General features: G+C 42.3%; 1 protein-coding gene across 1 annotated transcript; it reads right to left on the bottom strand.

Moving 5' to 3' along the window:
• Positions 1–3287: 3287 nt before the first annotated feature.
• Positions 3288–18710, bottom strand: LOC115141126 (retinoic acid receptor beta-like). Its single transcript, XM_029679789.2, has 8 exons — positions 18157–18710; positions 13535–13683; positions 11692–11833; positions 9214–9380; positions 7862–8038; positions 4963–5167; positions 4564–4722; positions 3288–4179 (listed from the first exon to the last, which is right to left on the bottom strand). Exons 1-8 carry the CDS (start codon positions 18305–18307, stop codon positions 4013–4015), a joined length of 1317 nt encoding a protein of 438 aa, XP_029535649.1. The 5' UTR covers positions 18308–18710; the 3' UTR covers positions 3288–4012.
• Positions 18711–24575: the final 5865 nt, after the last annotated feature.

Below are 24575 nucleotides of genomic sequence, written 5' to 3'. Positions count from 1 at the left end.
CTCCAGATATAACAGACTGACCCTAGCCCCCCGACACAAACTACTACAGCATAAATACTGGAAGATGAGAAAGGAGGGGTCGGGAGACACTGTGGCCCCATCCGACGATACCCCCGGACAGGGCCAAACAGGCAGGATATAACCCCACCCACTTTGCCAAAGCACAGCCCCCACACCACTAGAGGAATATCTTCAACCACCAACTTACCATCCTGAGACAAGGCCGAGTATAGCCCGCAAAGATCTCCGCCACTGCACAACCCAAGGGGGGGTGCCAACATGGACAGGAAGATCACGTCAGTCACTCAACCCACTCAAGTGACGCACCCCTTCTAGGGACGGCATGGAAGAGCACCAGTAAGCCAGTGACTCTAGCCCCTCTAGCCCCTGTAATAGGGTTAGAGGCAGAGAATCCCAGTGGAGAGAGGGGAACAGGCCAGGCAGAGACAGCAAGGGAGGTTCGTTGCTCCAGTACCTTTCCGTTAACCTTCACACTCCTGGGCCAGACTACACTCAATCATAGGACCTATTGACGAGATGAGTCTTCATTAAAGACTTAAAGGTTGAGACCGAGTCTGCGTCTCTCACATGGGTAGGCAGCCCATTCCATAAAAATTGAGCTCTATAGGAGAAAGCCCTGCCTCCAGCTGTTTGCTTAGAAATTCTAGGGACAGTAAGGAGGCCTGCATCTTGTGACCATAGCGTACGTGTAGGTATGTACGGCAGGACCAAATCGGAGAGATAGATAGGAGCACCCAATGTATTGCTTTGTAGGTTAGCAGGAGAGATAGATAGGAGCACCCAATGTATTGCTTTTTCTGCATCATTTTTGGTTAGCAGTAAAAAAAAAGCCCTTCAAACAGAAATCAGCCCTAACGCCTTAACAGGAACTGCCAGTTCATTGTCAGATTCAACAGAGACTTTGTTTCTTGGGAGCACTGGAATAATATGATCAAAAAAAAGGTTCTAGTCAAGATTCTAGCAGCCGTGTTTAGCACTAACTGAAGTTTATTTGGTGCTTTATCCGGGTAGCCGGAAAGTAGAGCATTGCAGTAGTCTAACCTAGAAGTGACAAAAGCATGGATACATTTTTCTGCATCTTTTAAAAAGGCAGCTTTTAATTAAAAAATTGAGAGGAATGGGAGATTCGATATAGGCCGCTAGTTTTTTATATTTTCTGGGTCAATGTTTGGCTTTATCAAGAGAGGCTTTTTACTGCCACTTTTAGTGAGTTTGGTACACATCCGGTGGATATTTATTATGTTCAACATATGAGGGCCAAGCACAGGAAGCAGCTCTTTCAGTAGTTTAGTTGGAATAGGGTCCAGTATGCAGCTTGAAGGTTTAGAGGCCATGATTATTTTCATCAATGTGTCAAGAGATATAGTACAAAAAAACTTGTGTCTCCCTTGATCCTAGGTCTTGTGCAGACTCGGGACAACTGAGCTTTGGAGCTCTGAAGTGAAAGCCATCCTCTCTTGGGGAATGATGCTTTTTAGTTAGCTTTGCGACTGTATCAAAAATACATTTTGGATTGTTCTTATTTTCCTCAATTAAGTTGGAAAAATAGGATGATCGAGCAGCAGTGAGGGCTCTTCGTACTGCACGGTACTGTTTTTCCAAGCTAGTCGGAAGACTTCCAGTTTGGTGTAGCGCCAATTCCGTTCCAATTTCCTGGAAGCTTGCTTCAGAGCTCGGCTATTTTCTGTATACCAGGGAGCTAGTTTCTTATGACAAATGTTTTTTGTTTTTAGGGGTGCGACTGCATCTATGGTATTGCTCAAGGTTAAATGGAGTTCCTCAGTTAGGTGGTTAACTGATTTTTGTACTCTGACGTCCTTGGGTAGGCGGAGGGATTCTGGAAGGGCGTCTAGGAATCTTTGGGTTGTCAGAGAATTTATAGCACAGCTTTTGATGATCCTTGGTTGGGGTCTGAGCAGATTATTTGTTGGGATTCCACACGTAATAAAATGGTGGTCCGATAGTCCACGATTATGAGGAAAAACATCGACAACATTTATTCCACGGGACAAAACTAGGTCCAGAGTATGACTGTGGCAGTGAGTAGTTCCAGAGACATGTTGGACAAAACCCACTGAGTTGATGATGGCTCCAAAAACCTTTTGGAATGGGTATTAAAGTCACCAAGAATGTTAATATTATCTGCCATGACTACAAGGTCCTATAGGAATTCAGGGAACTCAGTGAAGAACGCTGTATATGGCCCAGGAGGCCTGTAAACAGTAGCTATAAAAAGTGATTGAGTAGGCTGCATAGATTTCATGACTAGAAGCTCAAAAGACAAATCATTGTTTTTTGGTTGTTGTAAATTGAAATTTGCTATCATAAATGTTTAGCAACACCTCCGCCTTTGCGGGATGCGCGGGGGATATGGTCACTAGTGTAACCAGGAGGTGAGGCCTCATATAACACAGTACATTCATCAGGCTTAAGCTATGTTTCAGTCAGGCCAATAACATCAAGATTGTGATCAGTGATTAGTTCATTGACTATAACTGCCTTGGAAGTGAGGGATCTAACATTAAGTAGCCCTATTTTGAGGTGTGAGGTATCACAATCTTTTTCAATAATGGAAGTGGAGGAATGGAGGAGGTCTTTAATCCAGTGAGATTGCTAAGGCAAACACTGCCATGTTTAGTTTTGCCCAACCCAGGTTGAGGCACAGACATGGTCTCAATGGGAATAGCTGAGCTGACTACACTGACTGTGTTAGTGGCAGACTCCACTAAGCTGGCAGGCTAGCTAACAGCCTGCTGCCTGGCCTGCACCCTATCTCATTGTGGAGCTAGGGGAGTTAGAGCCCTGTCTATGTTCGTAGATAAGATGAGAGCACCCCTCCAGCTAGGATGGAGTCCGTCACTCCTCAACAGGCCAGGCTTGGTCCTGTTTGTGGGTGGGTCCCAGAAAGAGGGCCAATTATCTACAAATTCTATCTTTTGGGAGGGGCAGAAAACAGTTTTCAATCAGCAATTGAGTTGTGAGACTGCTGTAGAGTTTATCACTCCCCCTAACTGGGAGGGGGCCAGAGACAATTACTCGATGCCGACACATCTTTCTAGCTGATTTACACGCTGAAGCTGTTGCGCCACTCTTGAATCTTTCATATTATTGTGTTTATACAGTAGTTTTTCCACTGAGGCAATGAGTGTAATTCTCAACAAAGACCACAGGGGGGCAGTATCAACCTTTGTATGGAGCACTGGATCGTGTAAATATTTTTTTTATTTTTGTTTAAATGAGTCAGACACACCCAGGGTATATATAGTTTCAAGACTTTAATAGACCAATAACTATCTGAAATATGATCATAATCAATATCACAAAAAAAGCACCAATGCCGTTCACCATAGAGATAAACATAACCATACAACGGTATGTAGAATACATGTTGACATGGTGAGAGTAATAGCACTTACTTAACAAAGCCAATCATGCAAGACTTGAAATAATGGAAACGTGAAGCCCCTTACTTTAGAATAGGAAACCTGTTTTAAAATCTCTCGTACATTTGTGACCACACACACACACACACCTAGTAATGACCTCTTTAAAATGCATTGTCATGCCCTTGCCCCTGTGTCGCACCACAATGGAATGTCTAGTCACAATTCACGCGAATCCCACTCCCGTCCGTATAGAAAGGCTCTGTGTGAGGTTAATACGTTAAGCTACTCTCTAGTACTGCAATGCACTGTATGTATTCAAACCATCTTCTAAACACCTTATGATACTGACCAACACACAGGCTGGTCCTGTTATATCTCCAGTCACATCCAGTTATGAGTATTCTCTTTTTCTCTCTGTATGTACGTCACAACTAAGTACTGCAGCATGATTCTATTTACAATTCCCTTTATATATTCAACTCTGAATACACTGTTTTCACTGGTATTGTTCACGTTTGACCATCCTCATCATTTCCTTTCCGGGACATCCCATTGGAGGTATATATTTTCTTTCTCGTAAGGTTTTCAAGCAAACAGGCCAGCGTCTATGTACTGTGTGGACATGGTGTGTGTGTGGGTGTGATGTTCTTGTCTGCTCTCTGCACCTCCTCTGACTGCTTCTGCAGGTTCTCCATCTCCTCCAGCATCTCCTGGATAAGAGGAGGCATGGAACCTGGGATCTCCATCTTCAACGTCACCACTCGCTCAGCTCCTGTGTAATTAGAAGGGAAAATGTCAATGACACTTTACAGAGTGTTCGAAGTGTCTCTTAACTATATCGCTTAACCATATCACTCCCATCAGAGGCAGATTTCCTTTCTTTTCCCTATTTACCCCACCTCCACCAGCATGTCTGAAAGGGTTTTTACACTGACTAGACTTGTTGCCCACACTGACCTCCACCGGTCACCCGATTTTCTACTTTTCTCTTTACTCTACATCCTTAAATTAGCCTTGGATGTGGTTGGATGTTCACTGGTGTTGTAAAATCACAGTATGTCATAACACCTGGTTATAACAGTCATGAAGCCAAGCCAAGAGGTTTGTAGTTCAGGCCAAAGTAAGTGTCATGGCCAATAGGGAGTTGACCTCTAACCTTTGGCGCTGATGCTGCGCAGGTCGGTTATCTTCATGAGGACCTTGGGGAACATAAGGGGCATGCTGGGCCGGCGTTTACGGGAGTAGATCTTCAAGGCCTCCAGTAAGGGCTCTTGCAGGACCTCCACCTTAGACGGCTCCTCCAGGTCCTGGCGGTCTGACACAGGAGAAACATTGTCCGTGTGACACCGACACATCATTCATCTGCTAATTCAGCTCATCTATTTTGTTTGTGTGACTCCTCTACGTGGCCTATATGTATCGATACACAAAAATGACAATGCGGTTCATTTATTGGAGTAAATACTAAAAGTACATTCATAAAACAACAAAAAAGATTGTTTTATATGGAACGTGAACTTTCTGCCTGTACTGAAGCTATGGCTAGTTGCAGTACCTCCAGACACCAGGCAGATGGCGCTGAGTAGGCCACTTTCTGTGTCATCCATCTCCAAGGGCAGCAGCTGGCCGGCGAAGGTGAACACCTGGTCTGTGAGCGGGCCAAAGCCAGCGTTGTGGATCTGTGTACGGGTCAAGGTCAGCCCGTCTGAGAAGGTCATAGTGTCCTGGTCAGGTGTGTACCTCGTACAGATCCGCAGAATCTACAGGAGACAGAGGGGACATGAGGGGGAGTACAGAAAGTATAGAAAGGGATAGTATACTCAGTATAGAAAAAGGTAATGGTGAGATGCATGTTCAAGAAGAGGGGGATGGAAATTAAAATACTAAAAGACATGAAAGACAGTTCAGGCAAAGAGAAAAAGGGAGCGAAAGAGAGAGAGGGAAGTATAGAGGTAAAACACATACCTATATGGAGTCTGCATAAGAAAAAATAGAGAGAGAGATCAGGTTGAGAGAGATAGAGAAAGAGATAGACATGAGAGAGAGAGAGAGATTAGGTTGAAAGAGATAAAGAGATAGGAAGAGCAGGTCGAAAGAGATAGATAGATCAGGTCGAGAGAGATAGAAAAAGAGAGACAGATCAGGTCGAGAGAGAAATAGAGAAAGAGGGATCCAGTAGAGAGAGATAGAGAAAGAGATAAAGGGATCAGGTAGAGAGAGATAGAGAAATATATAGACAGATCAGATCGAGATAGAGAAAGACATAGAGGGATCAGGTAGAGAGAGATAGAGAAAGACAGATCAGGTAGAGAGTGTCATGACGTTGGCCTGGGGGGTAGGTTTATGACAGTCATAAATAACTCTTCCCCCCTTTTTCCTCTCTCTACCCTACTGAGGTTACATTTGCAAAACCCTTGGTTAACATAGAGTTTCTGAGAACGTCAGAAGGTGGGGGGAAATGAACTATATTCTGCTAATCCGACCAATGGAACATATGCGGTGGTACTTAATGAATATGATGTCAGTTCGGTGGTCAATCAAGACATTCTCATCAATGATCAGATGACATAAACTCTACAGTGGAAAATCTACACATCAGAGTTATCGGATTCACATGGAATTGTTGTTCAATTTAAATGTTTGAATATGAAATGATTTGTGATGGGATGAAATGTGATGTTAGCTTCTAAACTGAGAGATTTGGGTTTTCATCAGTCAGTGGCCCGCCCCTGTGAAGGGACATGGGCTATAAAACTTTTCAAACACGTCCTCCTCTCCCTTCCTATATAAGCCCTTGACGACAATATAACTTCCTGTTCCGAGGATGTAGGACGACGGTCCTATGTCAGAATGGTTCAGATAATAACTACAGAACGAAGCCAACATCAGCGTGAGCTTTGGTTGCAAAGGGTATGAACTTTGAACTCTTATTCACTACCGAAGTGATACCTCCTAGCCGTTGAGTTAGCAACAGCAGATGCAATGAGGGTTAGGAAGGAACAGACAGAGTATCCCGTCTATCACCCAACGACGTTACTACAATGTATCCAATTGACAACCAGAGACATTCTTCAAAGGACTCGGTTTGGCAACACGGCCTTCCATCTACCACCAACCTACCGAAGCGCAGCTCAGAGTAAATATTTATTGCATTTTCCTTTTCCAAATGGGCGGTAATTTAGAATGTATAAGATTCTGTATTTACTATAGCACAGCTTTTTCCCTTTGTTCCTCACTCTTCCCGCTCTTTCACTCAAACCCAGCCCCTTTTCCTTTGTGTAACAAGCTGTCATATCTGTTCCGCCCGCTAGGGACGTTTTCCTTTATGACGTAATTTGTAATCAAGTTATGATTTAATTATGTGTATGTGTAATTCTGTGTGATTAGTTAGGTATTTAGTAAATAAATGATTAAACCCAATTTTGTATTGCTGATTCAACTTGTGAGCCAGGGTTCACAACTTTTACAACTTTCAGATGAGACTGAATAAAGGTGAGGATTAATGTTGACTGCTATTGATATAAAATATTACTAGGTCTTTAAGAGTATATTCGGAAGATAACAACTCTATAAATATTATTTTGTGGTGCCCGGCTCTCTAGTTAATTACATTTACATGATTAGCTCAATCAGGTAATAGTAATTACGGAGAAATTAATTTATAGAATAGCATGTCATATTACTTAATCCGGCATTGCCAAAGACACGACAAGAGAGATAGAGAAAGAGATAGACAGATCAGGTCGATAGAGAAAGAGAGAGGGATCAGGTAGAGAGAAATATAGAAAAAGAGACAGATGAGAAAGAGATAGAGGGATCATGTAGCAAGTGAGATAGAGGGATCAGGTAGAGAGAGAGAGAGAGAGAGATAGAAAGAGAGAGGGATCAGGTAGAGTGAGATAGAGAAAGAGATAGACAGATCAGGTTGAGAGAGATACAGATAGAGGGATCAGGTAGAGAGATAGAGATCAATCTGCACAGTAATTATCCCTGCACGCCTCATTAGAAACCACCTCAGTAATGTAAAATAAACATGATAACGCTTTGATTTCAGATTAAAGCGTTCCCATCGAGAAAATAAAGCCATGAGTGAATCACCATGGTGCAGCTAGTGAGAATCTATCTACCAACCTTTGATGGTGCAGAGTTGACAATGAAAACCAGAAGATATCGGGAGATGAAAGAGAATAAAACATGCCTTCAGAGGTAACACTCTGTCTGAACCCACCACCACTGTGTCTGTCTTCAGCATAAACGTATGCTGAGACAACAGCAGATCCATAGTGTCTGCACCAAACAGCACACTGTGGCTGAACCCTTCTAACACCACACAGTCCAGTTGATGAGGTGCGAGATGTGCTTTGGAGATGTGGACGTACACACACATATATATCCCCTCACGCATACAGTATATACACACAAACATACAGTACACACACACACACACCGCTCACCAGAATGTCCAGACAGGCCGCTTTGAGGAGGGTGATCTGGTCAGTTATAGTCAGGCCGGTGAAGCCAGGAACCCGTTTGGCAAACTCCACAACCTTGATGATACATTTGGTGGCCAGCTCACTGAACTTATCCCACAGCCCCAGGTCCAACTGGATCCTAGTGTCTGAGCTTGAGTTCTACAGAGAGAGGGAGGGGGGTAAAGGAGAGATGAGAGATAGAGAATAGGGGGGATAGATAGAGGGAGGGAGAGAGAAGGTGGGGCAGAGAGAGGAGGGGAAGGGTAAAAGAGAGATGAGAAATAGAGAATAGGGGGGATAGATAGAGGGAGGGAGAGAGAAGGGGGTGGGCAGAGAGAGAGGGATGGGATGAAGAGAGAAAATCACGAGAAAACAAAAAGAGAATTACTTGACACATTGGAAAGAATTTACAAAAAAACTGTGCAAACTAGAATGCTATTTGGCCCTAAACAGAGAGTGCACAGTGGCAGAATACCTGACCACTGTGACTGACCAAAAATGAAGGCAATCTTTGACTATGTACGGACTCAGTGAGCATAGCCTTGCTATTGAGAAAGGCTGCCGAAGGCAGACCTCGCTCTCAAGAGAAGATAGGCTAAGTGCACACTGCCCACAAAATGAGGTGGAAACTGAGCTGCACTTCCTGACCTCCTGCCCAATGTATGACCATATTAGAGACACATTTTTACCTCAAATTACACAGACCCACATAGAAATCAAAAACATATGTGTTGGTTGAAATACCACCGTGTGCCATCACAGCAGCAAGATGTATGACCTGTTGTCACAAGAAAAGGGATAGAACAAACACCATTGTAAATACAACCTATATTTACGTTGATTTATTTTCTCTTTTGTACATTTAACTGTTTGCATATCATTACAACACTGTATATAGACATATTATGACATTTCAAATGTCTTTATTCTTTTGGAACTTTTGTGAGTGTAATGTTTCCTGTTAATTTTTTATTGTTTATTTCACTTTTGTTTATTGTCTATTTCACTTGCTTCGGCAATGTAAACATGCCAATAAATTGAATTGAAAAGAAAGAAAGGAAGAAAAAAAAATATATATATATATATATATATATATATATATATATATATATATAGAGAGAGAGAGAGAGAGAGAGAGAGAGAGAGAGAGAGAGAGAGCAATCAGTCCCGAGTATTATCTCAACAATACAACCAGTATGATCCATTTAGATGAATGGACTTTGGTCCAGGGATAGTGCTTCTGAGCGTCAACAGAGACAGGCTTAAACGGAACACTATCCATGACACATGTCATTTGTATCTATGGTGCCAACCCGGCAGTGGCTGTTACTCACTGTAGTGTATTTGCCCAACTGGCAGAGGGAAGGGAATGTCTCTCTATGAGCCCTACAGATATTCTCCACTACACCGCCCAGTTCCGCTGTCAGCTCATATGTCTCGATGATGGTCATCTTGGGAGTCTCCTTCTTCTCCTTCTTCTTGCTCCGGTCATTCCTGACAGCTGGGAAGAGAGGATGAAATATGAACGGAGATAACTCCAGAAGAAAATGAAAATGAAATTGAATTGGTTGCAATAGCTAAATTGGTTGGATCGTGGCGCTTGTAACACAATACCTCTGGTGTGATTTCCCTTGTGGGCAACACCTGCAGAATATATAGTAGGTGTTAACAGCAAAGAGTCTGTTAAATGGCCATATTTTTCTAAACAAGCCGTGCACATTTACCAATGAGTGTGTAAGTCATGTAAAAAAAGAATCACGTTGCCTTCCAACTGATCTATAAATCACGTCAACGTACTTCGACCATTGGTTTTCAACACAGGCCACTCGTTTCACTGAGCCTGATCTCAGGGAAAGATACATCTTTATGCACCTGGTCTCCTCAGACAGACGCACGCCTCGGACGGATCTGTGCAGTCAATGGATAATCTACTCTAGTCTGCCCTACTTCCTGCAATCACTGTGTAAACCCTTCACTCTGGGCTGCATTTACACACCAATCAGTGACAGCGGCAGACGATGGAGCAGCAGTAGTAGTAGTAGCCGTTACATACTAGCCACATGGCCACAAGGCTGATACATGTGCTGATGGATTTGTGTAATGCTGACATGCTGGGTAGAAGGGATGAATGACATTCAGAATAGCAGGCATCCATCACCATGACACCATCCCCCTACCCACAACAGAGATTGTATCTGGGTCAGTGCTCCTTCTGGGAAATGGTGTTTGAAGTGCTGTCATGTGTTTGGACAGCGGAGGTGGAATTAATTTTCTTGGAAAACGTTCGGACAGCAGAAGCATTGACATGATTAGACAGGTGTTTAGGTACAGTGCCTTCAGAAACTTTTCACACCCTTTGACATTTTCCACATTTTGTTGAGTTAAAACTAACTCTGTGTGCAATAATGGTGTTTAACATGATTTTTTGAATGACTACCCCATCTCTTTACCCAACACATTACAATTATCTGTAAGGTCCCTTAGTCGAGCACTGAATTTCAAGCACAGATTCAACCACAAAGACCAGGGAGGTTTTCCAATGCCTTGCAAAGGGAACCTATTGGTAGATGGGTAAAAACAAAAAGAAGCAGACATTGAATATCCCTTTGAGCATAGTGAAGTTATTCATTACACTTTGGATGAATCAATACACCCAGTCACTGCAAAGATACAGGCGTCCTTGACGGAGTTGACGGAGAGGAAGGAAAGCGCTCAGGGATTTCACTGTGAGGCTTATGGGGATTTTAAACCAGGTACAGAGTTAAATGGCGCTGCTTGGAGAAAACTGAGGATGGATCAACAACATTGTAGTTGAAAAGAAGGAGTGAAAAGAAGTGAAAAGAAAAGGAAGCCTGTACAGAATACAAATATTTCAAAACAGTCTCTAAGAGCTTTGCAAACCTGGACTGTATAATATTTTCACATTATTTTTTAAATACTTCAAGCTCTGTCAAGTTGGATGTTGATCATTGTCAGACAGACATTTTCAAGTCTTGCCATAGATCTTCAAGCCAATTTAAGTCAAATTACCCAGAAAGACTCTGTAATCGCTGCCAAAGGTGATTCTAACATGTATTGACACTGGGGGTTGAATACTTATCTAATCCAAATATATGAGCGTTTTATTTTCCATTAAGTTAAAAAATATATCTATAATTTTTCTTCCACTTCAACATTTCACTGTATTTTGTGTAGATCGTTGACAAAAAGTGACATTTAAAGGTGCACTATGCAGAAATCGATACTCCATTTCCTGGTTGCTAGAACTCTAATAGTTTGCTTAATTTCAGTTTATGTGACAAAATAAGATAGTATAGTGTAGGGGATCATTGAACCATCTAAACCGCTGTGAAATATATTTTCCATTACCAAAATCATTTTTTGTTCAGCTGTCTGACGCTGGTGTACAAAACGAAAGTAAAAGACAAACAAACAAAACTTAAGAACGGGACGCATAGAAATAGCACACCTAGAACAGATCTACCACTTCTTAGAATTGCTTTCAAGTGGAATGATAGATCTAGAACCCATATTTCTATGTGAATTTGGTCGACTCGCCCAAAAGTTACATATTGTCACAATCAATTTTAATCCCAATTTGTAACACACCAAAAGGTGGAAAAAGTTATGGGGTGTGAACACTTTCTGAAGGCACTGAGTACGTTGGGTAAGAGTTTTATGAAAACGTTTGGGAATGTTGCATAGCAGTGTTTTGCACTTTTGGCGTATATCACAGAGGAGTTGGACGTTGTTTAGAAATGTTGCTCTTCAGTGGTTGAATGGAGACACTCTGAAATATTATTGACACTTACACTCCTTGGACATGCCCGCGGCGAAGCACCTCTGTAGCCGGCAGTACTGACAGCGGTTCCTGGTGATCTTATTGATGATGCAGTTACTGTCCCGGTGGCACGTGTAAACCATGTTCTTCTGGACACTTCTACGGAAGAAACCCTGGGAGGCACCAACGGAAAGGATAATAATATGTTTTCAATAGAGAAGACATCTCCCTTGTACTTTCAGCTACCAGCAGCTAACATTCTACAGACGTCTGAAAGGAGCTCGAATGACTTTGGAGGTGGTAGTGTTATTACATCACCCTCCGAATACATATATCCTTCTAAAATGAGGACGTTAAAGGGACACTTTGGGAATTTTGGTATCCACGATTTCATCTGACTCTGGGGATGTAGGTAAAGGGCCTCATTGCCAAAATCCCCAAGTATCCCTTTAACATCAACATATGTTTTCCATATGCAAAGAAGAAAACAAACGACTTGTAAATACCTCATACCTAATGAATGACTGTTATCACACAATCACAATGACATTAGAGGAAGAAAAAAAACACAGGCCAAATGGAACCGGAATCATGTTGTGAAACACATCAATAGTGTAGGGTGTAGCAGGGTAACACCACACGTGTTGTGTCTGACGCCTGTCCATAGTCAGTCGATAGTATTGACTGGTGCTGTGTGATCCCGACACATGAGCTGTTTTATCAGGGCCAAGATTCAGGCCCTTTAGTGATACTCATGTTTGCTCTGGGTAAACACGGCAGTCAAACAGTCCCTAGTGGTCTTGAGTCTACTCTTTAGGGTTAAATACAGTAGGTTGAGTAACGTTACATAGTTATATTGTAATTTGGGTTACTTCTGGGTAATCCCAGGCCCCCGTCCCTGCAGGAGGCCTTTTGCCTTTTGGTAGGCCGTCATTGTAAATAAGAATTTGTTCTTAGCTGACTTGCCTAGTTAAATAAAGGTTAAATAAAAATGTAAATACATCTATAAGCTTTATTTCTTTTAGAGTAAAAAAAAAAAAGATTTTTAATTTGAACATCTAAATAGATATGCCAGGTCAGATCGGCACGTGTATCAACAGACACCAACTGATATTTCTAAAGTATGCCATTTCCACTTTCGACCTGCTACGGTTGAGAAGATGAACAATCGACAAATCTCTTTCATGTTGCTCCAGGGGCAGGCTCGTGAAGGTGCTGAGAGAGATGAGCTCCATGCTCACTTTCTGCACTAAACAGTCAGCGAGACGACTCTGTAACTAACGCCACTTCTCATCTCTAACACAGATGTGATCTCACACTTAATCTATAATTAGGGCCATTGCCTTTCATCTTGCTCTGAAAGACGCTGAGGAGAGAATGTCATCTGTAGTCATGGTCTCCTCCACGCTCTTGGTCTTGTTCACTGTGCTGCCCATCAATTATTTACCTTCTCTTTGTGGAGTCTTCTGTTGCCCGAGCGTTCAGCGAAAGCGGAGGGCCAATCGGCCTAACTTTCATGAACAATTGTGTTACACCTGCTCACTATAGCTCACTGCCAAGGACCATCAAAGAGTGGTAGAGGGGGGGACATTTAAGAACCCCAGAGAATAGTGGGAATTGTGTGTGTGTGTGTGTGTGTGTGTGTGTGTGTGTGTGTGTGTGTGTGTGTGTGTGTGTGGTGCTTGTTGCAGTTCCTGGCTTTACATATCCATTATCCATATCACAGGTAAATTAGATCTGGGATTGAACTCCAAAGTAGAAATGAACATGGTGAACACGTTGAAACCGCTGATGAAAAAAAGGTGGAATTATGCCTCATTTGAGCAGTCTGATGTGTTTCTTGGGATATGTACATGATCAGTCTGGCCCCTTACCTTACAGCCCTCACAAGCACTGACGCCATAGTGGTAGCCTGAAGACTTGTCTTGGCACACAAAGCAGGGTTTGTAGGTGCGAGGAGGGGGCGGAGGTGAGAGAGGACTGGCGAACAGGTCCTCTGAGCTGGAGCTCTGGGTTTCCACAGCTGCTGACACACAGGAGGGATAAAGGGAGAGAGGGAGAGAGGGAGGGAGGGAGGAAGGAAGAGAGGGAGAGAGGGATGATGAGGCGCTGGGAAGAAAGACAGGCACCGAGTGTTGGGAGTGAGATGAGGGCTGCCACTGTATAAATTCTGAAATGGCCTCCTTTCCTTATCGTCTTTCTGTCATAAGCTGTGTCTGAGTTTTCATCATTTTTCTGTCACTTTAATTCGCAAAATTCTCTAACGTGAAGACAAGGAGGAGAGAAAAGTAATATTCGGACAAAGCTGGGAGAAGGAGAAAATTCCAATGCAGCTGCTGAAAATGCAGTCATACAACGAATTTATATAGCTTCATGTTCTTCAAACAGTAATGTGTTGAAGTAAAACAGTATTAAATCCCTAAAAACTGTTGAAATGTCAAACATATTGGATTATGTCTTTGGGCCTCCTCTTTTATTCGAGGACCAATAGTTATTTCTATGGTCAGTAAACATTCTGCAAAGCGACTACGCAACATAGTGTTCAATCTTTCTTTCTTTTTTTTTTACCAAACAGAAAAGTGCTTGGGCATCTTTCATCGGAGAACAAGTACTAATTTTCTATGGCCAGTAAACATTGTACTGAGTGACTCAGCAGTAGAACAAACTATTTCTATGGAAATTGATTCATGAATTTAATGTAGATGAGTTGAAAACATATGTAATGTCAGCCCATTGTTCCAAGTCCACTTGTGTTCCCAAGGACATGTTGAGGCCTTGTGTTGATCGGCGTATCTGACTGAGATAATGTTTCGCTATTCTTTTAAGATTGCTGTGTCGTCCTTTTCACAGAGAGTGCAAGGGTGAAGAAGAGGCAAGATACAGTCATACTATTCCAATGCCATACTTTGTGGGAAAATGACAACAGCAGACACTCTTAAGACCTCTCTTCAGTTTTATAGAGTCTCCACTGCCACAGGGCAGCATCCCCGCTGGCTTCTTATCGCCTCCACTGCCACAGGGCAAGCATCCCTGCTGGCTTCTTATCCCTGCTGGGGCAAGCATCCCCGCTGGCTTCTTTTTCGCCTCCACTGCCACAGGGCAAGCATCCCCGCTGGCTTCTTATCGCCTCCACTGCCACAGGGCAAGCATCCCCGCTGGCTTCTTATCGCCTCCACTGCCACAGGGCAAGCATCCCCGCTGGCTTCTTATCGCCTCCACTGCCACAGGGCAGCATCCCCGCTGGCTTCTTATCGCCTCCACTGCCACAGGGCAAGCATCCCTGCTGGCTTCTTATCGCCTCCACTGCCACAGGGCAAGCATCCCTGCTGGCTTCTTATCGCCTCCACTGCCACAGGGCAAGCATCCCTGCTGGCTTCTTATCGCCTCCACTGCCACAGGGCAAGCATCCCTGCTGGCTTCTTATCGCCTCCACTGCCACAGGGCAAGCATCCCTGCTGGCTTCTTATCGTCTCCACTGCCACAGGGCAAGCATCCCTGCTGGCTTCTTATCGCCTCCACTGCCACAGGGCAAGCATCCCTGCTGGCTTCTTATCGCCTCCACTGCCACAGGGCAAGCATCCCTGCTGGCTTCTTATCAAGCATCCCTCCACTGCCACAGGGCAAGCATCCCTGCTGGCTTCTCCACTGCCATCATCCCTCCACTGCCACAGGGCAAGCATCCCTGCTGGCTTCTTATCGCCTCCACTGCCACAGGGCAAGCATCCCTGCTGGCTTCTTATCGCCTCCACTGCCACAGGGCAAGCATCCCTGCTGGCTTCTTATCGACCTCCACTGCCATAAGGCAAGCATCCGTGCTGGCTTCTTATCGCCTCCACTGCCACAGGGCAAGCATCCCTGCTGGCTTCTTATCGCCTCCACTGCCACAGGGCAAGCATCCCCGCTGGCTTCTTATCGCCTCCACTGCCACAGGGCAAGCATCCCCGCTGGCTTCTTATCGCCTCCACCGTTAAAGCACACAGGGCCAGTGACAGATAACTTAAAAAGCCAAATTGAGGGGACACAAATAGAAAAAGTGCTTATATCCATCCCCTTGAACCCATGACCTCTAGTTGAACCTACCCTCGCCGGGTCAAACAAGAGAACACACCCATTAGCAAGTATTCTCTCCACTGCAAAACAATGGTGGAGGATGCCACAAGATCAACTGACTGAGGATGAAGCAGTGGAATATTAAGCTAGACTCAGTGGTTTGGAATGGGGAGGGAGGCGCTCACCAATATTTAAGAGAGAAACTGGTCAAGTTTAAAGTTTTAAGATGTGTGCCACGATCTGCTTCCACTATGTCAAAGGAAAGTCACTTTCTCTGCACGCGATCACAGTACTATCACAATGCTATCACAATACTATCACAATGCTATCACAATGCTATCACAATACTATCACAATGCTATCACAATGCTGTCACACTCAACTGAGGTCTTTTGGGGGACTTTTGGGGCTAGATGCTGAAAGCAAAGGCAATCTGTGGTGAGGAAATGTCTGTGGTTCTGAGTAGGCTACTCAACATGTAAACAGGAACAATAATTATAGTTATTAGGATATCATCACTGGCTCATACAACATTAATGTGCTTATACAATAGCCTAAGTGATTAATAAGGTACATATATTATTAGGCTTTGCTTGCAGAGTTCCCCAACAACTACTATGCTGTGAGGGAGACAAGCCAAGCAGTCTGGGTCTCGTCTGACCTCCTGTTGGTGACCGTCCAACGAACCCTCGGTGACCCCCAGTGACCGTCCTGACCCCTGACCACATTGGCTGGGCTTCGGCTGGGCTCCTCCATCTCAAAACACTGAGCACTGCCAGAGAAGGTCTAATGTTGTAACAGGCTTTGGTGCTGCCTTCGATACGCCTTTGATATCGCATATAATTTATAAGGAACATAATGTCCTGTGAAGCCCTTGAGACTGACTGTCAGTGTTAGGCTAAATGAAAACCTCTGAAGAGACAGCTAGATCAACCATCAGATAGAGGAAACCAAAGGTATCTGAATGGAATTTGACTTCCTAATCTGATCTGTAAATATCAACAACAAGATGAGGAAATGGGCTCCCGATTGGTGCAGCGGCCTAAGGCACTGCTTCTCAGTGCTAGAGGCGTCACTACAGACCCTGGTTCGACTCCAGGCTGTATCACAACTGGCCGCGATTAGGAGTCCCATAGGGTGTGGCAGATTTGGCCCAGCGTCGTACGGGTTTGGCCGGGTTTGGCCGTCATTGTAAATAAGAATTTGTTCTTGACTGACACGCCTAGTTAAACAAAGAATAGAATCAAGTGGAACAGTGAGTGTAGTAGGTGACAACAGAGGTGTGTCGAGTCAAATAAGAGTGCAGATTTTATGGCCAATTCATTATCAATGGGTTCACAGTAATAATCCATGTATTATTGATTTAGGATAACAAGTAAGTATACTGATTGACTGCACAACGGTGAATTAATTCCATAAACTAGGAGGTAGACTTATGAATACTAAATAAATGCAATCATCAGTTGCAGCAAAGCAAACAATTTGCACATGTAAAATAACAACAATATTGACCCTATTCCAAAGCTTTAAAGACACAATCTGTCATTCCCTTTTCAGCCAAATGGCAGCCCTGTCGCTTGGTTTGCTATAAAGCTGAGGGATTGGGCTGGAGAAAAGTAACCACAGTCCAATTATGAATGAAGCTATGGATGCAAGGAAAAAAACAGTTATATAAACATTATAGTTTGAAACATATTTTGAAGCTATATATCGTTTACAAAGGCATTATTTACAAACGTAAAAGTTTAAAAAAGAAACCTTGTATTTTGGGTTATAGTGGTGTAATACACTTGTACTAAATGCATTAGGCATTTGTAAATTATTCTTCAAGATTCAATGGGTATCATTAACTGAAATTACCATAAAAAAACAGTAATATTGAAGATTGCGCCTTTAACATAAACTTTCATGTGTAGGCCTACACAAATGATGTTGTGTGTTATTTGTTAGTTTAAGCTTGATTTTACTGTGCAGGCTTATATATTGAAGTTGATGTAAGCCCTATATCTGAAATCACATTATAATTTTTGTTCATTTGAACTAGATATATGACATCAATTACATATTCAGAAAGATATATGAAGAAATGCCTTCGAACTACAGCCTCTGAAAAAAAGATGGTAGCCTGCATTCAACATGACCTAAATAAATATGTTTACATTGTCTTTGGATTAAATATGCAATGACACAGGACTGCACAGGGAACAGTTCAGGCTACAATGTACGAACAATTGACGCAAGGAATAGGCTATATTATAAACAGTGCATCAAAGGTGTGAGAAGAAGATACAACTGGATGTATAATGTCAAGTCCCACGTTCAGTATTTCCTGGTGTAACATGATCACAACAAATATTTCGTTTAAGTGTAGAGTAAAACAGTTGGCAAGTGATGGATAATTACTTCAATCCTCAAATAGACCAAATAAAAATAAAGCTTCACCTACATTGCGCGATCCGATGAATTTGCCAATCCGTTTCTGTTAGTCCAGTGAAGCATGCGGTTACAGATGGTTCCTGGAGCATACAAGGACTTGCAGTATAGAAGTCCAGCGTTTCTCCTGGACCAACTGCGAGAAAATCCATATAGTCAAACATGTTTTTTTTAATAACATAGGCGTAAGGCCGAGTCCTTATCAAGATGCGTCAGGATCTAATGACGTGTAAACATGGAACCAATGGAATGCAACTGTCCTTAATTCGCACACCCGAGTAGGATTCTGTTTTCCCTCTCAGTCAAGCGTATGATGGACATTTTTGTTAAAAGTTTGGAAATTGACCAAAATGATATTTTATTAATTTGAGTCGATGCAAAAAAAATATCTACAGCTGTATGCGCGAGAAGATTTCCATCGACGCATTTATCAAAAAATATTTGCGTCCATCTCGCGCAGGGAGCACAGTAAAATAACCCGTCCTTGTGAAAACCCGATAAAACAGAATAGTAGGCTATTTTACATAACAACGTTTGTTTTGGAGTTCTTAGCTCCCATTTATTGACGAATGGGTTACGCTTTCTCTACACAACCACTTCATACTAGTTATGTCACAGGGACCGATTGAATTACCTAATATATGCTGGTGAACTTTCCATGAACCTTTTTGGCGGCCGCTAACCTTCAAATGACCCAAACACTGTCTGACATCACCAAGTACAAGGATTCCCTCACCAGACGTGATGGACGTCAATATTTTGTGCGCGCTTGGGTAGAATGTTGGGTAGAATGTTAGGTCAGATGGTGGTAGAAATACAGTGTGCGAGCAAGTTGTAGGATTCTGACTTTCTTCATTGATTTCACACTTTTTACTGGCAATAGAAATGACATGTATTTTATAAGTCTGATAAGATAGAACACAATGAAATAGAACAGAACAGAAACGAATCAAATAAAATAGATACTTGTAAAAACATACTTTTTTCAAAATGTAAGCTATCAAGCAACCATCTGCAATCATCTACATCTCAGCCTGTGAATAAGTGGAAGTTAGGCTGTCTTTCATATCTGGAAAGTAGGCCTAATATTAATCACCTAGGCCCTACTCTTTTTTCCACAGTAAAACCAATTGTGTCATCTATACCTAAAAATGGAACTACAATGTAAATCTTGGGTGGGTGAGATAGATAAGCAGTTCAAATATTGAACAGTGTTATAACAAAGACTTCAAAGGCTATTCTCTAAGCTCTCACATCAGCAGAAAATATATGCTAAGAAAATGATAGAGCTTTGAGCTAAAGATAGCGATGGAATGAAATAGAAAGGAAAGGTCTGTATAGGTATGTTGATTCTAATTTGAAACATGTAGAATTCCTCCGCTTTAAGTAAAACCTAAAATAACAAGGCATTCTCAGATAAGGAACCTTAAAGCCCCAGTCTGTAAGATTTCTATAAGATTATACCCCTTGATTTCAAAGGACAGATATGATACGTTAAACAGTTCAATGAGAGTAACATAACTGCCTTTCCTAAACCAAAAAGACTGCACACCTTTGGCAAAACCTTAACATTATTATGCATCTCACAGTGTGTGACTTTAAAGCTGATTTGCGTAGTTGTTTTTAACTTTTTAAATATATTTTCCCTGACAATGTGTGTTTTTTTTAATGCAAAAAGGTGGTTAAAGCAAATTTAGAACCTGTAACTGTCAGAAAAGGCCACTTCAACTGTCGCTTTTAAAGGGACGCTCGGAATTCAATAAAATGACAGGAGTCTAAAGTTAAACTAATAAGGAGGATGTCACAGTATTGGCATTTTGTTATCTAAACTACCATGTCTCTGGAAAATCGATACTCTTTAGCTTCCGTTTTTCTTAATCCATGTCTTCTTCCATTTCTCATTCCTGACATAAGGAAGACAAAATCACTGAGAGAGAGCACCATAATTAAATTTAGTGCAGGAGAGATAAAGTAGGCCATCAAGATGGGGGGGGGGGGGATCTGCTAAATTTCAACATAACAGCACCAACTGCTGCGTACATCAACTGGAGATGAAACCAAAGAAAATAGGAGGAGTGGGGGATTAACTCAGAAATATCAACTGGGAATGTATATAAACCTAATGGGGGGTTGACTGAGAGAATACATATTAAAATATTAGAATGAGTTTTTTACACGGTAAATACACTTAATAGTTTCCCTCAATGCCACTGCTAACCCCATTCACGGGACCATAGCTCCAGTGTTAAAGGAAGCTAATTACCCAGTATCTCCCACACTCCAGGCAGGAGGGGTCATTCAGAGGACAGGCATGCAGAGCATTCCTGCAGCCTGCTGGCCCCCATCATCCAGCCCAGGCAGCCTCACTCCCTCTCCCTTTACAGTATCTCTCTTTCTCTCTCTCTCTCGAAGTTTCAAGTTTCCCTTTATTTTACCAGGTAAATTGACTGAGAACATATCTTTTACAGCAACAACTGGGCTCCCGAGTGTTGCAGTGGTCTAAGGCATTGCATCTCAATGCAAAAGGCGTCACTACAGTCCCTGGTTTGAATACAGGCTGTATCACATCCGGCTGTGATTGGGAGTCCCATAGGGCGGCACACAATTGGCCCAGCGTTGTCCAGGTTTGGCCGGGGTAGGCCATCATTGTAAATAAGAATTTGTTCTTAACTGACTTGCCTAGTTAAATAAAATATAATTTAAAAAATAATAAAATAACCTGGGGAAGAGTTACAGTGGGAGGAGAGGGGATGGAGCCAATTGGAAGCTGGGGATGGTTAGGTGGCAATGTTGGTATGAGGACCAGATTGGGAATTTAGCCAGGACACCAGGGTTAACACCCCTACTCTTACAGTAAGTGCCATGGGATCTTTATTGACAACAGATTCAGGACACCTGTTTTAATGTCCCATCCGGAAGACGGCACCTGCCCTATGGCATTGTATGTGACAATAAAACATCTATTATTTGTATTATTAACTTAGACCTGAAGAAAGAGTGCCCCCTACTGGACCTCCAACACCACTTCCAGCAGCATCTGGTCTCCCATCCAGGGAAAGTCTCAGGACCGACCCTGCTTAGCTTCAGAGACCAACAGTGGGATGCAGGGTGGTATGCTGCTGGTATGTACTCCCTCGCTTTCAATCTATTCATTTCCATCATACATCCCCGTTCACTCTCTTTCTCTGTAAATATGTTTCAGCGCCACCGAACCACGGACATGGTACAGGACCTGAGCTTTGTCTGTCTGTTGGTCATTCAGTCTACCCGTCGGTCTGCCTGTCTGTTCATCTATTCATCACTTATATATTAAAATGCCATATGTTTCTGTGGCATGTTATCTACCAATGGATGAGCGTAAAAAAACAAATGTAATTTATTTCTACCAAGATAAGCACTGTCTTCCCACGCATGTGAAATAGCTGTGAAATTTCATCTCAAAGGAGTGCAGTAGTGCAGATTACTAGCAAATCCGCACTGATTAGATAAGGATGCCCTAATATGGGAAGCAGCTTTCCATACCTTAACACCATAGTTCGATTGTCACAATGCACCCTCCCCCAGTGCCACTCAGATCCCAGTGAAACATTGATACCACCGTACATTTATTTGTGATGAATCAGTTATTATTGTTGTATAACTATGGTCTTGTATATGGCACTGTGACTGTCCTCTTTCTCTTCCCACATTATCCAATATATCTGTTCCAATTACACAAACTCATTACCCACATAAACTACATCATCAATGAACTAGTATAATTGACTAAATATTGGCATGTTATTGCTGTTCAACATCAGACTACATTACACCCATCCAGTGTCGATTTTAGCATGTAAATCTTGGTGGGGCAAACTCAAAAGCCACTACACAACACGACACTAAACAATACATTAATTGCACTATAACGGCGACAAGCGGTGCCCACAGACTGTTAGGGCCTACATATAGCTGTCCCAACAGCAGAGCTTTCTCTCCAGCACAATGGAGTGAATCCTTACCACTGCTACACCTGGCTATCAGCGGAGCCTTGTCTGGCAGCGGAACAATTCATTCAGCCTCGTTTACTGCCTTTTTCAAAAACATAGCTGATATGGCTGACTTAAACAAATGTGGTTTCTACTGACAATCGAGATGTACAACCTATGGCATGAGGGAACGATAATGGGATAAGAGGCATTCCGTAATTCTGATTAAGACATTAATGAGCGAGCTAAGACTATAACTGTGTGTTCAGCACTTTTGAAATGTACAGCGACAGAGTGCAGAACATGGGCTGCTCTTAAAGTATTTTCCCTGTACACCAAGTCAGAACCGTATGATAAATAAAGGGGGCATATAAGCAGACAATGAAAACTCTTACAATGTTAGATGATGACATTTCTCAAAAACAGGTTATAGGCTACATGTGCACCACTGAGTCAGAACAGTAACGTTAGGCGAAATTAAGAGGTGAAAATAGACCAAATTATTAGGGTGAGACACATGGGCAACTAACAGTTTACTACACAACATACACTTAGTATTACTTTCTTATGTACAGTATACATATCTTCCTGGCATATTACATCATTTATGCAACAGCATATAAGACATGGACTCACCTTGTTGTGCTGTGCTCACTTGAACAGGAAGGTGGTGCGGTGGTCCAATTCCGAGTTGGATGACCGTTCAAAATGTATTTTACCAGTCTGAGCTCGTTTATTCCCGACTTCCCAATTGCAATGCTTGCGGTTAGCCACTGTCACGATTCCTTCCAAACCACTCATTGTTGAATTTGCGATTTCCAACTTGTTGTGTAATGTTTATGGCCGATGAGCACCGATACGTTTTATCTATCATTTCACTTCATCATTTCTCTTCATTATTTCTCTTCATATGACAAGGATTAAAAAGGATTTGCCAGTAGATTATCGACTTGATTCATGATGATGACTGCTAGCTAAGACTTTGAAAGTAAGATGTTGACATGATCAGTCCAATCAAAGCTACTGTACATTTGATTTGACGTCATTTTATCTGTGGCCAATGACCTTGAGCCTTCTTGGAAGGGCACTTGTAATATAACTCTATGGCAGGACCCAAAGGGCTGAAATTTTGGATATCTACCCTTACTAAGGACTTAAACTTTGCGATGACGTAGTGTTGAGTGACAGAACACTGAGCCAATCACGGCACAATGCTCCTATACTCAGCAAAAAAAGAAACGTCCCTTTTTCAGGACCCTGTCTTTCAAAGATAATTTGTAAAAATCTAAATAACTTCACAGATCTTCATTGTAAAGGGTTTAAACACTGTTTCCCATGCTTGTTCAATGAACCATAAACAATTAATAAACATGCACAACATGAACATCCACTCGCCCTGAATGATGGGTCACAGCACCCATCCCATTCAAAAGCCTAGGGAATATCCTTGTAGCTTCGTTCTGGAAGGAATGACAGATACTCTTCTTCCCACCCTTAAAAAGGGAAGAATTGGAAAAGAGATACTACGAGTGAAGGCAACATTTTCTTTAACATTAGCTTAGCTTTTTAGCTGTTTACAGCCTGTTGTTAGCCCTCACTCAGCTCATCACATCTTTAAAGAGTTATTTATTGGAGTTATATATCTTTTATACGGGCTGTTACACAACCAGCAACAGGATGATAGGGACAAAGTGGCTTTAAAACTGCCGACGTTCAATCAAACTCTTTTGAAATGGGGGTTTGATTTTCTAAAGGGAAAGTGTCAGGCCTATTAAGAAGCGAACAAAGGAAAACCATCTTCTTGATTGATATATGGTTGCCATGGTTATTCAAAATGGGGCATCTATGGCCAATGGGGATTGAGGACATACATACTGTCTCTGTTTTGGAACCATGATGTAACTAATCTATGTGGAATTAAGACTGGAAGCTGACATTCATCTGCACTTGCCCCATATTTGTAAAAGACAATTCATTCAGTTGTAGGATCTAAATTTGGCTGGTATTGCCACGGCAAAATAATTCTGCAGCAACAGAATTTGAACGTTTAGTCCATAATGTTGGTTGATGGGTGGTTAGGCTATTAGTCACCTAAAAAGTGCAATACTGTTAATATAACCATGTGTTAGTGTAGGTTTTCAGTGAATTTATGTAAATTATGAAGCCCATCTGCATTTCCTGTGGTGCAGGAAAGAAAAAAACGGATCAAATGAAGATCCTTCACCAGTAGATAGATGAGTTGCATGGATTATTCCATGGGTCATGTGACACAGAGTATTCAAAGGATGACACAATTGTTTCATTGAAAATGGCTGAGCTACATTATCATTGTCCAACATTGTAATGAACCAGAAACATTTAAAAAACATATGAAACATTTACTCAAAATATTAAGTATCGTCAAAGCAGCTGAACAAACTACATAATTGCTTACACAAATTATTAAATGCAACACAAATGAACA

The sequence above is a fragment of the Oncorhynchus nerka genome, linkage group LG14 (assembly GCF_034236695.1).
Source record: "Oncorhynchus nerka isolate Pitt River linkage group LG14, Oner_Uvic_2.0, whole genome shotgun sequence".
Classification (NCBI taxonomy): domain Eukaryota; kingdom Metazoa; phylum Chordata; class Actinopteri; order Salmoniformes; family Salmonidae; genus Oncorhynchus; species Oncorhynchus nerka.
Note: the sequence above shows the minus strand (reverse complement) of the source record. Positions and strands in the feature narration are given on the sequence as shown.

Bases quoted from the DNA above. Each gene is read 5' to 3' on its own strand.
- LOC115141126 (XM_029679789.2), bottom strand. From the start codon at position 18,307: ATGTTTGACTATATGGATTTTCTCGCAGTTGGTCCAGGAGAAACGCTG. The intron at 13,684-18,156 runs GTAGGTGAAGCT...GTGTGTCAGCAG, and splicing joins AATTCATCGGATCGCGCAAT to CTGTGGAAACCCAGAGCTCC. The intron at 9,381-11,691 runs GTAAGTGTCAAT...CTCTCTTCCCAG, and splicing joins CGCGGGCATGTCCAAGGAGT to CTGTCAGGAATGACCGGAGC.